The 15,034-nt window shown below is 44.3% G+C and overlaps 2 protein-coding genes across 3 annotated transcripts; both read right to left on the bottom strand.

Annotated features, from left to right (window-relative positions):
• Positions 1–655: 655 nt before the first annotated feature.
• cipcb (CLOCK-interacting pacemaker b) lies at positions 656–6,027 on the bottom strand. Of its 2 annotated transcripts, none has more exons than XM_030344676.1 (4): positions 5,518–6,027; positions 4,967–5,134; positions 4,242–4,426; positions 656–3,837 (listed from the first exon to the last, which is right to left on the bottom strand). In XM_030344676.1, exons 2-4 carry the CDS (start codon positions 5,070–5,072, stop codon positions 2,743–2,745), a joined length of 1,386 nt encoding a protein of 461 aa, XP_030200536.1. In that variant the 5' UTR covers positions 5,073–5,134; positions 5,518–6,027; the 3' UTR covers positions 656–2,742. The 2 variants fall into 2 exon arrangements, with proteins under 2 accessions (XP_030200536.1, XP_030200535.1); XM_030344675.1 differs by having other exon boundaries at positions 5,483–6,017.
• Positions 6,028–6,502: 475 nt separating this feature from the next.
• Positions 6,503–13,382, bottom strand: LOC115534078 (snake venom vascular endothelial growth factor toxin ICPP). Its single transcript, XM_030344692.1, has 7 exons — positions 13,084–13,382; positions 10,595–10,622; positions 9,999–10,195; positions 9,571–9,650; positions 9,435–9,464; positions 9,285–9,353; positions 6,503–7,002 (listed from the first exon to the last, which is right to left on the bottom strand). The coding sequence occupies exons 1-7, from the start codon at positions 13,141–13,143 to the stop codon at positions 6,981–6,983; spliced, it is 486 nt and encodes a 161-aa protein (XP_030200552.1). The 5' UTR covers positions 13,144–13,382; the 3' UTR covers positions 6,503–6,980.
• Positions 13,383–15,034: the final 1,652 nt, after the last annotated feature.

The following is a 15,034-nucleotide window of genomic DNA, read 5'->3' as shown; positions in this document are numbered from 1 at the left end:
CAGCCCTCTACACTCTGACAGACGTGTGAACGACTGCAGTGTTTGAAGCGACGTGTGTGGATTGGTCGTTGAAAATCAAGCTCTGGCCAGCAGAGGCGCTATAGAGTATGGACTAAACACTCACACACTTTCAGGTCCCCTCTTGGCAAAAGTTGTGAAAATGCGTCAAAATATTTTAGGCATGTTTTTAGGTTGATTTAAGGCATGACCAAAAGGGGACCTGAAAAATGTCCCCTCTTGGCTCGGAGGTCCCCTGTTGGTGAAGGTGTTACGACGCCGAAGTCCACTGTTGGATAGTTAGGCGAGTACACACACACACACACACACACACACACACACACACACACAGCATCTTTTCATTGTAAAGAATGTACGGTATACAATGTACATTGTATACAGAAAAAATGCGTAGACAAACAGAAATCTGCAATGTATCTGGCTCTTGTGCAGATCAGTTGGTAGACTCTTCGACAGCCATACTCATAAAACAAGGCTTTGAATTGTATGGGGACAGCTAAGAAATTCCTGTAAACAAGATCAAATAATTTTCAGTACATTAGTAACAGCACATTAGAAATAGGAAGGGTTCATCAAATCTAATAAACCAAAAACAAAGCAAAAACGTTTAAGTGAGGCCACAATCCTTATGGATGAATGAGTTGTTTATCTAGACCATTTATTCGAGGCACAAACACATTGCATTAGTTTAGACAATGAAAAATAAATAGAAAAATTAACTACTACTTGTAGTCTTTATAGAGCAATTAATATTAACCAAAATGCATAATATGCACTGCAAAATATCATAAAAAACCTTGTTATCCAAACACACAAAATTAATTTAAAAAGACCTTGAAAATAGTTAATGTATGGCAACGACTGTCCACATAAAGCCTTATGAAGGGTCATATGACCTTGATTATCTATTTGTCCCATTCCAATAATTACTGCTCATGTCTTTTTGTCCATAGGATTAGTCACATGTCCTCCAGGAGCGAGGAGGGGATGAGGGGTATCCATTGAGCATCTGCATTAGATTATAATGGGTTTAATTAAATGATTGTCCGTGCTAGAGGAATTCTTATGTGCATGATGATCCTTCACACAGATCTTCCGTTTCAAACCGGGTCTTCAGACCTCCAAGCACCCCTTAATAGTATAGCATTGTATATTATATCATCGTAAATCTATTCTAAATGCTAGCCCATGGGCTAGAGGAAAGATAGAGCCTGTCTTTCTTTTATTACCACGACATTAAGGACCTAGTTGCTACGCCGCCTTTTAAACCAGGACAAGAGACAAATTCATTGTTCGTGGAAGCGCAAAAGAAAATTCAATATCTACGTATTTGTAGCTGTGGGTTTGGCAGACTCTACTGACCCAGTATGTATTTCAAATACCTATATGTTGCTTGGGGATGGACACACTTATACGGCAGTTCATCCTCCTTGTATTAGCTTTGCACATTATTCCAGTTAATAAGATATGATAAATTCACATACTGAAATATAACAAAATAAATATGTCTCAGCCAGAGCACCGCAACCTTCTGGAAGTATAGCCTTTGTTTGTGAGAAAAAGCTGAGATTAGTTCATTTTGCAGATGGATGTTTGTTGTGAGGCAATGAAACCCGATTTCTTAAATCAAAGTACAGTGGAGCTGTCTGTCTTGGCAGCCATTTCCTCATGAAGTTATATTGTCTTTGCATTTTTAATATGTACTCAAAACTGGAAAAATACAGTACTAAAACAAGTTGCTACATGTCAGGAACAAAAATCGAACCTCAAAAAAAGATTGTAGAATCACACTCTCATTCACACCATTGATATACGAATGAAAGAATAAAATAAGCTATGGACCTGTATGAATTGTTGAACGTTTTCTCACATGGAGGAACCCATGGACTGTATGTTCAGAGCTCAAGAATATTTTTTGGTTTCCATTTTCTGGTATTGCATCTGCCGTCCTAACACGAAAAAAATTCTAGTTATACACCAAATTGTCAGTTAACCACATAAAATACTCTGTAACTGTCAAAAATAGAGCAATGAAATAGTCACACACATCAGGCACACATTGCTCTCGTTTAGAGATGTTGGAGTCGTCACTGATCCCATTCAGTCAGTCACTAAGGCACGGGCTGGACTCATCACTGAAAACAGCAGCGAGATCGATATAAAAATGTACATATCAATTATATAAAAATTAAATGAGGCATTTAAAAAATATTAGGCCTGCAAAAAAAGTCTTGGTGTCAACAGGTGAATGCATCTGGAAGCTACAATGACTAGCACACGAGAGCTTCATATCGACAACAGTAAACCGATCTTACAGTACGCATTACCTTACTTTGTCACGATCACAGGCAACCCTTTAGAAATAGCACAATGCTAATCACCATATCTATGCTCAATGTCGGACGAAATAGTCTCATGCAGTCTCATGTGTTCTTTGCCCTTTTGGTCCCCGCGACACAAACCCTCCAGGCCTCACTTGAACAATTAGAGGTGCCAAGGCTTGAACAGGGGCTCCAGCCGTCCGGCACTCCAACAGCCAGCGGGCGACGGACTATATGTAGGTCACAGCAGTCTGGGGTATACAGAGGTGCCACGGGGCGGGTGTTGGATCGCGGGACACATTTATTCCGGTCCAGCTGTTTCCCTTGTGAAGCCAAGCACTCTCTCATGTTGTCTAGTGGATTACCCCCCCCCCCCCCCTAGCCCCCTTAATCCTTAGTCGTCCTACGCGGCGTCGCACTCCCCGGTGTCTCCCCCTCTCTCTGGGTCCTCTTCCTCCTCCTCCTCCTCCTCCTCTTCCTGCAGGCGGGTCTGCAGCCTGAGGACGACTCCGGGGTCGCCGCTCAGCAGCGCCTGGATGAAGAGCTCCGTGTGCTCCTTGAGGCGGTCCAGCTCGCCCTGCGTGTGCCGGTTCTGCCGCTGCAGCTCCTTGGTCTTCAGGGTGATGTCCAGCAGGCCCGACTCGCTCAGGATGTTGTACGTGTTGCAGAAGCGCATCCTCTTGGTCTCGGGGTCCGGGTCGGCGCCCGGGCCCGTGGGCTTCGGGTCACAGCTGGTCAACGACGTCTGCGTCTGGAGCGTCGTCGGGGCGACCAGCGTCGTCTGCGTCTGGAGCGTCGTCGTGGCGACCGGCGTCGTCCGCGTCTGGAGCGTCGTCGTGGCGACCGGCGTCGTCCGCGTCTGGAGCGTCGTCGTGGCGACCGGCGACGTCCGCGTCTGGAGCGTCGTCGTGGCGACCGGCGACGTCCGCGTCTGGAGCGTCGTCGGGGCGACCGGCGGCGACTCCCTGGGCTCTGAGGAGGGGGGGACGGTCACCGACGGCGCAAGTCGCTCGCTCTCCACCGAGGAGAGGGGCTTCTGTGACAGGGCGCTAGGGGACACAGGGGCGATAGCGGTGCTCCCCGACGGGGAAGCGCCACCTCCAGACTGGCTCTTCTTCTTCTGATGGTGACGCTTGCCTCGGTGAGAGTGCTCCCAGTGGCCGGAGGTCATTTTAGTGCCTCTTTTTGACCTTGAGGAAGCGGAGGACGATGAAGACGTGGAAGAGGCGGACAACGAAGAAGCAGTGCCAGTACTACCCAAGGAGCTGGAGCTGCTGTCTCCGGGGTGGGGGGCTATCCTGGGGTAGGACTTGAGGACGGGGAGGTACTTCTTGGGGCGCCTGTGTCTGGAGGAGTGGGGGTCTTTATGGGGAGGGGGCGCTGGGTGGGAGAGCATCGGCTGGATGAAGACCACCTGGGCGGGCGGGACCACCGGCAGGACCCCCTCCACCGCAGGCCTGAAGCCCCAGGGCTTCAGAGGCTTTGGGGGGTCGCTAGACTGCAAGGGCCAGAGAAACACACAAAGATTATTTAATCAACTAATTAATTAATTAATTAATTAATTAATTAGATAATGTCCCCACAGCACCCCACTGATCTCACAGGGAGGGTTCAAACTTTGTATGAAATATTCTGAAAAAAAAAAAAAAAAAAAAATCCCTTTAATAATTACTAGCATCACTAATTAAAGACTGGACCCATGCAGTTAGGACCGTGTTATTAGTTATTTCCATTTTCAGAAAGATACACATAATCCCTCTGATGAAATTATTATGTATTTATTCCTTAAGAATGTACCACTGTGTAGTCGCAATCCAGATTAAAAGCAAGGCAGCAATTAAATTAGAAATAATTGTACATAAAACTGGTTTGTCTATGGACGACGTTGTGCTGTAGGACTACCTGCTTGAGCAAGACGTTGTTCATGATGATCATGGGAGACATGTTGGGGTAGGATGACCCTCCCACCACTGCCAGCTGTGAGATCACAGAGCCCGACCCCAGCGTTGCCCCTTGCTGTGGGGCACAATGAGTCAAGTCCTCCGAGTCCGTGGTTCCCCTGGTGCTGTTTGGCTCCGAGCTCGTATCTACACATCGGGAAGTGGCAAAGTGTTAGCTTATAGCAATCTGTGCTGCCTGAACCTGCACACTATGAAAGTTTTCCCCAATTAGCTGACTCTAGGGGCTGTTATTTATATGCTTTGCAAAAGTGAACCAAACCGATAAAACGGTTTATGCAGAGATATTCCCTGGGTTGACTTGGCGTGTTTAGAAACGTTCTCGTTCAGAAATGTTTTGATGTCTGATGCTGTAGTATTTATTTTTATTTTTATTATACAGGAAAGTATTAAAAGGTTCAACGTTGCAATTTAAAAAATTAACAGCATGAAGCTGATTTCCAGCAGGTTCTTGTTCTGCAGCACATATAAAAGGAACATCACCCGTCACATTCACATACAGCACATAACAGGAACATAGCACGTCAGACATCAGTAGGACAATCACATAGACAACAGAACACACACAGTGCTCTATTAACAGCTGCAGTTGAAAATATACACAGTGAGCAGCTGTGCGTTTTGTATTGTGCCCGGAATTAGTCATTAAAGAAGCAGATCCACACATACCGGAGAATCCCGAGTCTCTTTCAGATTCCGCCCGGGAACTACCGGACATGGTTCGGAGTTTGTTGATGGCCCTGTGGTTGCTTTGCGTCTTCCGTCTTGTGCTCATCTGTTGCTTTACGCGCTTGAAAGGTCACCACTGATATACATCAGTGTTTCCCACGGCTACACCTGATAAGAAAACAGGTCAGAGTTGGTATCTTTGCATGTCAGTCTGGAATTTGAATACCAAGACACAGACTACGCTGTTGTGTTTGCTCAAGCAGTTGCAAAAACATGCCTGCAATTACTTTTAGATTAGAATGCGACCTTGAATGAGAAAGTTATATTGGTACATTTAAACAAAAACATGCATGGGGAGAAAAAGGTATCTTCATTTGCCCAGTCTAATTTCAACTTCCATTGACAGTTTTTGCTATCATCCTACACACTATTATCGGATCTAAATGATGAATAGCAAAAGTTCAAACAAAGCACATCTCTCAAAAACAGCTCAAACGGAAACGTCGGAACACTTACAAGGCCCTTCCGATGTAACGGGTTGTTCTACACACCAATGTCTACTTGGAAGTTGCAGAAGAGAACACCTTTCCGTCCCAACCTCTCTTCCTTGTTATCCCAGCAGTGCTCACGCTCATTCAGCTACTAGGACTCGGTGTTCCGCGGCGAGGTCCACGAGAACCTCAGCACACACCACCGGTGACACCGGATCGCGACCCGAGATGCACCCGACTCAATGTTACCTTTAGTAACGGCGTTGGAACCAAGAAGCGACTGTGGCTTTCATTTGTCTCTCTAAAACACAGTCAAACAATGTTTCCGTGCGCAGAATCGCAGGAGGAAACACACCGTGCTCCAGACGCTTTGTAGTTCATCTTGCCATATTTGGAAAACAATGGGCGGGGCTTGTGGTGTAGTAGTAGAACCGCTGCTTTCTTTAGGCGCGTCGTACCCGCCCTCTTTAGATTCCCTCGTTCCTGATTGGCCGACGAGCTGGCACAAGGCCTGAAACGTGACCGCGATCGTGTGGCAAGTTGAGTACATTGTGTTCGCTGGAAGAGGCACACAGAGGTGTGTGTACCCTGTGAGCACAGGCATCTCCGATGTACCGTCGGGGAATTCGGGGGCCCTTACGATCACAATGTACTCGTGCATTACATTATTACATAATAGTGTGGCTCTGTGCTGAAACTAAACGTCGGGCGCCCGAGGCCCACGTTGGCTGTTCTTCAGTGAAATATGTTCATAACAGGCGTAGTATGTTCTGATTGGCCTACTTGTCACGTGTGTCACAAGTGAAAAGCATAAGCTCACATTGCATGGGAAAAGGTCAATCGTAGTTCATTTGATGTAGGCTAAACACTTCACTTAGTTAGGTGTATATGAAGATAGGCCTATGTAAAGTTTAAATAAAGCCTTAACTAAAGTATACAACCAACAATTGTATACATAGAAAACCGTTATTTATCATCTGCCCACATCTTGTTTGTGATTTGTGATTTGCACCAAACAGGAAAAATGTGACTGAAGATGTAAAAGTGAGTTTCATGTTATTTATGTCACACAGTGCGTCACACTGATAAGCTGACCTATGCAGGAGATTACAGGAAACTCAACACAACGGATAATAGGGGAATCATGTTTTCGGACCAATGGAAGATTTCTGCCATCATATTTATGTTTATTTTTAACTCCTGTTAGTTCCTCTAAATGCTATCAGTCAACTCAAATAACTGTAGGCTATTGGTCATAAGGGTTTATGTTTTTTCTCACACATCATTTGAAATGTATTATTTTCCATCAAGGCATAGGCCTACACCATCATTAGAAATAATAAAAATACAGTAAAACAAAAGCTTTACGGTGACAACTGTGGTAATATCTAAAGGAACAGAAATAAAACGTAAAAAATGTTGAACGAAATCTTTACAGATATTTTTTTGCATTAGTAGAAACATAAGGTGATGAATCTGACTCGGGCCGGTCGATTCCTGTGTTCCCCAGGACTGCAGACGGGCTATTCGTTCCCCTCCTGACACCTGATGAAGACACAGACACAGAGCGGCCATCTCAGACACAGAGCGTCCATCCAAAACAAGAACCGTTCAACGCAAAAACCAGAAATCGCTCTTCTCCCCATGTCGTATAAAACTACACTGTGGTTTCTGTCATCTTCAGTATCACACTTATACTAGTAGCTCCGTAGCGCCGTTCTGAGATGAATCTCCGGTCCCTGCACTGAACTGTTGATGAGATTCCTCTCAGGGCTTAGCAAATAGTGCTTTCAGAGGATTGGTTTGAAAATCAATGTGAACTGAATCTTAATGTACTTTGAACACTATGCTGTGGTTGATACCGGAGACTACAGGATGAACGATATCGGAAAATTCTGATGGTTCCATATAAATTTCTACTTATAAAACAAATGTTACACTTTTTGTAATTTAACTGAAGTATCATAAATTATTTAAAAAATATGTGAAAGTAACGGTAGTATTGACCCCTAGTATGGACCTAATCACATTATTTCTAAAGATTTTTTAGAATGGATGTGACATACAGTGTAATACAAATGATGTATGTGAATAATACGAATATTTTAGTGATGTTTCCAAGAAAGCCACAGCTCCTTCTCTCGATCGTTAATACATGTGTCACTGGAATGTGTTTGGTAGGACCATAGGGACGTCTAGCTCCCTCGCAGACCATAAGAATGTCTGTCGCTTGAAGGCACTACGGCAGTAGAACACAGGACCTTCCCACGTGGGGACATAGCTCCGGGAATGTAAAGTAAAGAGACATGTATCCAAATACAGAAGCAATTAAAACGGTTTCACTGCGCACAGATGTGGGAGGGTTTCAGATGGGAGAACGGTAGCAGAGTCGCCGCCTACATACAGGGTCGGCTCTGAAACGAGAGGGATAGAGATGGCCTCAAGGTCACACACATGCACATGCACACACACGTGCACACAAACGCAGACTCACACACACAGACCCAGAACCATCTATACACAGACGCACGTGCACACACACACACACACACACACACACACACACACACACACACACACACACACACACACACACACACGGACAGAGACTCACACACACCACACACACGCACACTCAAACATTCACACACACACACACACACACACACAGACACAGACTCACACACACACGCACACACACACACACTCACATACACACACAAATATCTTTACTGCCTATTTGGTCCCCAGTGTCCAACAGCCATTAGGCCATAGGTTAGCTAGTGGCTGTTGCTATGTGCTTTTCCTCGGGGGGTCAGGGAGGTCATCAATGGACTGGAGAGTCTATGACTGCTTCGTGGTCCTTGAGCAAGATGGTTTAAAGCCCTGCACGAGTTTCAGAGTCACAGCTAAAGTGCATCCACGCATTCCGTTTGGACCAGAAAGTATGATAAATATGGATGCGCTCACTGAATATGCATGCACTTTGTGTTTGTCGGTGCTTGTTATGCATCTTATGCTTGTCTCTTTGTACGAGTAAAAAAAAACAAAAAACAGTTTACAACAACAACAACAACACAAACAACAACAACAACAACCATATCAGTCGCCCTGCGCTGATCATTTTAAATTCCCAACCCGTCCATATCAGCGAGTTTAGAGGTCAACGTTTAGGGGTCAACGTTTGACGCGCAGCCTCCTCTATATGCGCACGGAGGCGTGACCCGTGCGTGTGCGTCGTGTCAAATGCCTACTCTGTCGATACCGCGTCCGACAACGCGGCCTATCGAGTTCCCCTCCGGGCTGTGAAGGGTTCTGCTGAGTGGAGCTCTCCCTACTCCTTCCCCGCATGGATCAATCGGCCGGTGTCGTGTTTCCCCGGTGAGAGGCTGCCTCGGGCTGGGGATCAAGCTGTGCCGACACGTGTTGACTGGGAAACCTATTCTGGGCTGTTAGATGGATGGATGGATTGGACATCGCTATAGTAGTGTTTCGTCGTTTTCGCAGACGCTTTATTTCAAAGCTGCGTTGGGGATCGAACCCAGGAACCTTTTGGCTGAGAGTTGAACAGCCATAGGTAGCACAGCCCTACCCTAGATGGATGGATGTATAGATTGATGGATGTATAGATGGATGGATAGATGGATGGATGGATGGATGGATGGATGGATGGATGGATGGATGTATAGATGGATGGATGGATGGATGGATGTATAGATGGATGGATGGATGGATGTATAGATGGATGGATGTATAGATGGATGGATGGATGGATGGATGGATGGATGGATGGATGGATGGATGGATGGGTCAATAAATACTCTTACCAGCCACAGGTCTTTGCTCTCTTCCGCTTCTTCCTTCCTCGGCTTCTATTCATGATTGATTGACTGTAGCTGTGGACCAATAGAGTGAGAGTGCTGAACAGCTTGAGCACACAGGTTCTAGAACATCCAAGTAAGTGGGCGTCGACTCACCTGTCGTCATGTCGTTTCTTCTGGCGTGGTCTAAAAAAGTGGGAAAAAAAAGGAAAGCAGTTGGGAGTTTGGTTTTCACATTTTTTGGAAACTCATCTACTCTATACAGGTGACCTCATCGAATTTAATGACTCACCTGCATTCACATTGGAGGTGTTCGGTAAACGATAGACCCACATACTGCCAGCTTTTCTCTGATGGAGAAATCCTCAACAACTGGGTTGGAGATTTAATAAAATCGGTTTAATTTCACTGTGGCTATAGCTGAAACACCAGTGTCATCATCATTAACCTTTTATTTGAACCAACCCTGTATCCACACGTATTTCTCGAAGCAAATGCTATATTTCATCTGAAGAGGGAAATTAAATGTTGAAATATGCACGTGTGTAATAGGCTACAAAACGATAATTAATTACTAAGGATGTTCGTTGGTTATACCCTCAAATAAAACAAAACTTCACGATAACAACGTAAATCTACATGCACCACCATAAAAAAAATATATTAAAAGATAATGCCCATAAAAACAATAATTACAAAGTACATGGGCGGAGACCAAACCTGCATGGTGGTGTTCTGAGTGACCAAGGGGTGACATTCCAGGTTCTCGTCGCTACAGCAACCGGCACACCTCCAGAGTGGCACGCAGGCGGGGTGGTAGATGTAGCCCATCCCTGTCGCTGGGTGCTCCTGGCTCACCTCCACCAGCTGCTCCATCAGGTGACACAAGCTGCGGTTCCACAGATCTAGGAACAGCACTGCAGCACCGACAGAGTGGGAGCCGTCACAAATCGTCAGATCGGAGGAAAGTGTTGTGTTTATGTGGTTTTACGCGTGTGGTGTGTGTGTGTGTGCGTGTGTGTGTTGGTTTGCATGTGTGTGTGTGTGTGTGTGTGTGTGTGAGTGCATGGGTGTGTGTGTGTGCTTGTGTGCATGTCTGTGGCGTGTGTTTGTGTGCAGCGTGTGTGTTTGTGTGAATGGGTGTGTGCGTGTGGGTGCCTATGTGTGTGTATGTGTATGCGTTGGGTGTGTGTGTTTGTGTGAATGTGTGAGTTTGTGTGCATGGGTGTGTGTGTTTGCTTGTGTGTGTGTGTGTGCTTGTGTGCGTGTGTTTGTGTGCCCGTGCATGCATGAATAGTGTTGAAAGTGTCTCTCACCCTTCGGATTGGGTTCAGCCTGTGAACTCTGCAAAGATAATGATATGGGAATAGGAAATGTTCATTTAGAATATACAGGTGAATTGTTATTGCAGACATATGATGATAAGCCATGAAATTAGGGGGCAGCTGTAAACAATGTCATTGGTGACCAATCATTTTATTGAAACTGACATTTAAAGGGGTCCTATTTAGCATCACAGGTGGCATTGTCCACCCAGATGATAAATACGTCAATCAACCAGCCATGGTGGTCTGGTCAAACTGGTTTGCCAATCCATCCACCAACAGGGACACTCAACCGTGGAATGTAACCATAGGGTCGATTTTGTAATGCATTGTACTGGCTACTCCGCATTATACCTTGTGGCAAAGAAGTTATTTAAAGCTGTTCAGTAATACCGTAAGACTAGAGCCCCCTCTAGTGGCAGGGAAAGCAAACACTTCAAATTTCACCTTGCATCAAGAGTGATGCAATGACTTCTCAACCCAAAAATATTTGTATGTAGTATTTCAATAAAAGTAGTTTTTTTAATCCAATTTGAGTAAAAACTGCAAAACAGGTTACCCAATAAAACTTGGAACGAAATGTGCTTACACTACTCTTCCGGAGAGTGTGGTTGGAGATTTTCGTCGAACAGCAATTCTATTATTGGTTAAAAAGTGCATTTCCCCCAAGGGGAGTCCATTGTAACAAACTCAGGAATAATAAAGTTTGAACAATGCTATTTTCAGATTGAAAAAAAACGACTAGAATCCATTCCTTTCTTCTCTGCAGTCTTTCTCAACTGTCGCTCCACACGCTCTCTGTCTCCTCCCCCCCCACTGTTTCACCTCGTTTTTTCAATGTTTTTTAATCCTTTGTCAGTGATGATTCATGTTGGTGCCGGAAGTGGGGCTATAATATAGTTCCTTGGGTTTCAAATCTCTGCTAAGCAGGCATCTCCTCTGGCTTTGTCTCACACTGTCTCTAATTAAGACAAATGTTAAATTCTGCCTCACGTTGTCTGGGGAACTTGACATAAATTAACTGCAAATTAATTCTCGGATGTTAATTCTTCACTGAATAGATTATCGCTCTGCTGACACTTAACAGCGTGTTAATTTATAAGCATTGCGAGGTGAACCTGCCTTGGAATTAGCCTCCCCTTCTCTCTAGTGGACTATCAATACATCCCATCTACAATATGTCAATGCATCAATACAAATGTACAGGTATCCCAGCATACATTATACACACTTAGATGTATGGAGCGATCAATCAATGAAGACCTATGTAATGTAAATCAACTTAAAACCTTTAAAACACTCAAGAAAGTATTTGTGAACCATGGACTAAATATAAACACCAAAGATGCATCCCTATAGATAGAGGCTTGTGACTACAGGCTTTCTAAGCCCAGTACACCCAGCAACACGGTTCAGACACGAATCCCGCTGGTTCAATGGAGCCTAAACAGTGTTTCCATCACAGCCCTGTCTTTAGTTTAATCCCTCCAGGGGCTATAGGCATAAAAGATAAATATGCAACGACGGTCAAATGTAATAACTGCTACTGTGTGCACATTGCACCCAATGGACCAGAAACCGAGACCGATGTGAATTATATGAAATCATTGCATTGGGTTTTTTCTACCGACATGGACCACTACTTTCTTTTCAGTGGCAGGCTGTAAATGTATTGATGCTGTAGAGCTGTCCTGATGAGGCCTCCGCAGAGTTTACTCAGTCTCGCTATTGGAGACAGTCAGGCTTTCGATTTCAGATATGCACGTGGTTAAGTAGACCTCGTTATGTCTAATTGGATCTAAGTAACAGGCTGCATCCGCCCCTGCTGGGCTCGTGCATGATTGATTATACTCTGCAGCGCAGTGTACACACACGAGGTCCTGAAAGGGCGTGGCGCTAATATGGAAGGATAAATAAATTAATCAATATATAAATAAATTAAGTGACAGGAATACATTAGCATTTTCAATTTGTTATTTTAAATAGTACTAATCCAAAGCTACTTGTCCAAAGATAAAAGACTAATTGAGGCTTAGTGCAATCCCAATTAATGTCAGGGAAACTACAAAACAAAAACAACATCATCAACAACAACATCAACAACATCCCCAACAAATACACAGAATGCTGAGTATAGGATTTAAACGGGTATTTCATTTTTTTCTTCAACAGGAATGCCCTAGAAAGTTGCAATGGCTTCCCTGCAGGCCGCTGTGTCTGATATATAGCCTATATTTGTAAACGTAACGTCAAAATCGATTTGGTCTGACCGTGATTTTCCATCACGGTCAGTAATTGGAGTAGTGGATTATTAAGAACAGTCAATACCACTTTATTGTAAAACAACAACAGAATGCCTTAATGTTTATTTCTTCTACGCATTATTTCTTATTTTTATCTTTTTTTTATCTTATCTTTTTCAGCCCAACAACTGCACAATCGATCAATCTATCTACAGAAACTTAGGGAGAAAGTTTTACCTGCACAGGTATCTGCATCAGGAGAATCAGCAGGAGACGCGAAGCGCGGAAAGGTTGCATTTTACGAAGGGAAACCGTCGCCTGCGTCAGCGCGAACTTCGCACTTCAATTAAAGAGCGCAAAAAAAGAGTTGTCGCCTGGTGAGCGGAACTTAGAGGATGGGCGAGCTCTACATCTGGGGAGTGGGGATACTATTATAACCAATCCCCACTCCTGATTTGGGAGATTCCCCTTGTTCTATCTCTCTCTTGCTATCTCCCCCAGATATCTCTTGCTCTCTCTCGTTCGCTCTTGCTATATCTCCCCCTCATCACCCCCTCTCGCTCTTTCTCCTGCTATTTCTCCCTCTCTCTTTCTCTTGCTATTTCTTCCCCTCATAAACCGCTCTCTCCCTCTCTCTTTTTCTGGCTATTTCTCCCCTTCATTAAACTCTCTAATTAGAGAGTTTGAGGTAAAGAGAGAAATATAAAGACAGTATATATATATATATATATATATATATATATATATATATAGTTTAAATTTATGAAACGTTTGGAGGAATCTCGGAATGGTATCATTGTGGTACTTGTAAATCCCACTCTGAGCTGTGCTCGCTATACCTCCAGCCTGAGGGTGCACTGGCTGAAATGTTTGTATATTAACTGACTTTTTATATTTTTGTATTGTATTTGCATTGTACTTGTGCTATTTATGGACTTGAGTCTGAAATAATGTTTTCATCATCATATAGGCCTAGATATATATTACAAATATATCTATTTTTCTCTGTCAGTCTCGTTCTCTCTCTACTCCCATTCCTCCACCCATTAGGCCCATATACGATTCAATTTCATCCAATGTCAGAAGGCAGTTATCCAGAAATGAATAGAATAAAGTACAATATCACTAACAGAATAATACAGCTCATTTGTTTCCTTATCTTGCTCGCTTTGGTGCTCAGGTCAGAAGCCGTAGTCAGAGTCAGGGGCCCACCACCCCATCTACAAAAACTCTGTAAACGCTTGCCCTTACCCGTTTATCAGGCTAATTTGATTAGGCTAATGGCGCTGCGACGTCGGTTCATCTTCAACACTAGCCCCCTTCGGGTTCCTCCGGCTCCTTGTTAGGGAATGCAGGGATGCTATCACTGTGGCCTGTGTGAGCACTTAACACACTTAAGTGAATAAGATGATTTAATATGCGACGAAGGGGTCGGGTCCATGCTATTACCACCATTATTCTCCTCCAGGGCCAAATTTGGTATCCTTCTGCTAGTTTATGGTCAATTGGGTTGTTTACCCACACAACCTCTCCGTGGCTCGCGGTGATCTCGAAGCGATCGCGGATTTAACGATTCGTCTTCTCAACTGCTTTGGTAACCGGAGCAGAGGGCCTGTCTCTCTGTGTGTTCCTCCTCATTCCTCTGGCTTTCTCCTGTTTATACGCAGCTCAATGTTTATGAAATATTGGGCACTACTAATATTATCATTAGTGCTCTAATTGTTTTCACTGCGTTTGGAGCTGCAGCAGCATGCATATATGAGAACATGTTTGAAATGAGTTATTTTTTCCGAAATTGTAGTTCTGTCCGTGATATCCTTGCAGCGGGTTCCAGCCAGGACGAAATATAGACCAATCAGAATGGTTTCCTGGGGATTAAATATTGTTCGTAGGAGTGGTGGCCGTAGAGAACTAACACTCCCTGCGTAAAGGGACACTTACGGTGAACTACTGTTTTCATGTCTTTAATATTAACACAATATCCTACTCATCCGTTATGAACAGAACACGTATATACTCTGTCTTTCGCAAGTTAACACAATAACCTGCAGTGTGGACTATCTCTGTTTTTGTCTCCGTTTCTCGATCTATCTCTCCAGGAACGGCCTGCTAAATAAAACATTTCCTTTGGACCGGGGAAGTTGTCTCCCTCCATTTGGAGGCCGCGCCAGGGAGTCCCCCTGCCTGC

This window comes from Gadus morhua, chromosome 21 (genome assembly GCF_902167405.1).
Source record: "Gadus morhua chromosome 21, gadMor3.0, whole genome shotgun sequence".
NCBI lineage: Eukaryota > Metazoa > Chordata > Actinopteri > Gadiformes > Gadidae > Gadus > Gadus morhua.
Note: the sequence above shows the minus strand (reverse complement) of the source record. Positions and strands in the feature narration are given on the sequence as shown.

What these genes read in the sequence shown, in the direction of transcription:
- cipcb (XM_030344676.1), bottom strand. Translation starts at nt 5,072, where the DNA reads ATGAGCACAAGACGGAAGACGCAAAGCAACCACAGGGCCATCAACAAA. An exon ending in AAGAGACTCGGGATTCTCCG is followed by an intron (nt 4,427 to 4,966) that starts GTATGTGTGGAT and finishes CCCGATGTGTAG; the next exon opens with ATACGAGCTCGGAGCCAAAC. An exon ending in ACAACGTCTTGCTCAAGCAG is followed by an intron (nt 3,838 to 4,241) that starts GTAGTCCTACAG and finishes TGGCCCTTGCAG; the next exon opens with TCTAGCGACCCCCCAAAGCC.
- LOC115534078 (XM_030344692.1), bottom strand. Translation starts at nt 13,143, where the DNA reads ATGCAACCTTTCCGCGCTTCGCGTCTCCTGCTGATTCTCCTGATGCAG. An exon ending in TGATGCAGATACCTGTGCAG is followed by an intron (nt 10,623 to 13,083) that starts GTAAAACTTTCT and finishes TTATCTTTGCAG; the next exon opens with AGTTCACAGGCTGAACCCAA. An exon ending in CTCAGAACACCACCATGCAG is followed by an intron (nt 9,651 to 9,998) that starts GTTTGGTCTCCG and finishes TCTCCAACCCAG; the next exon opens with TTGTTGAGGATTTCTCCATC.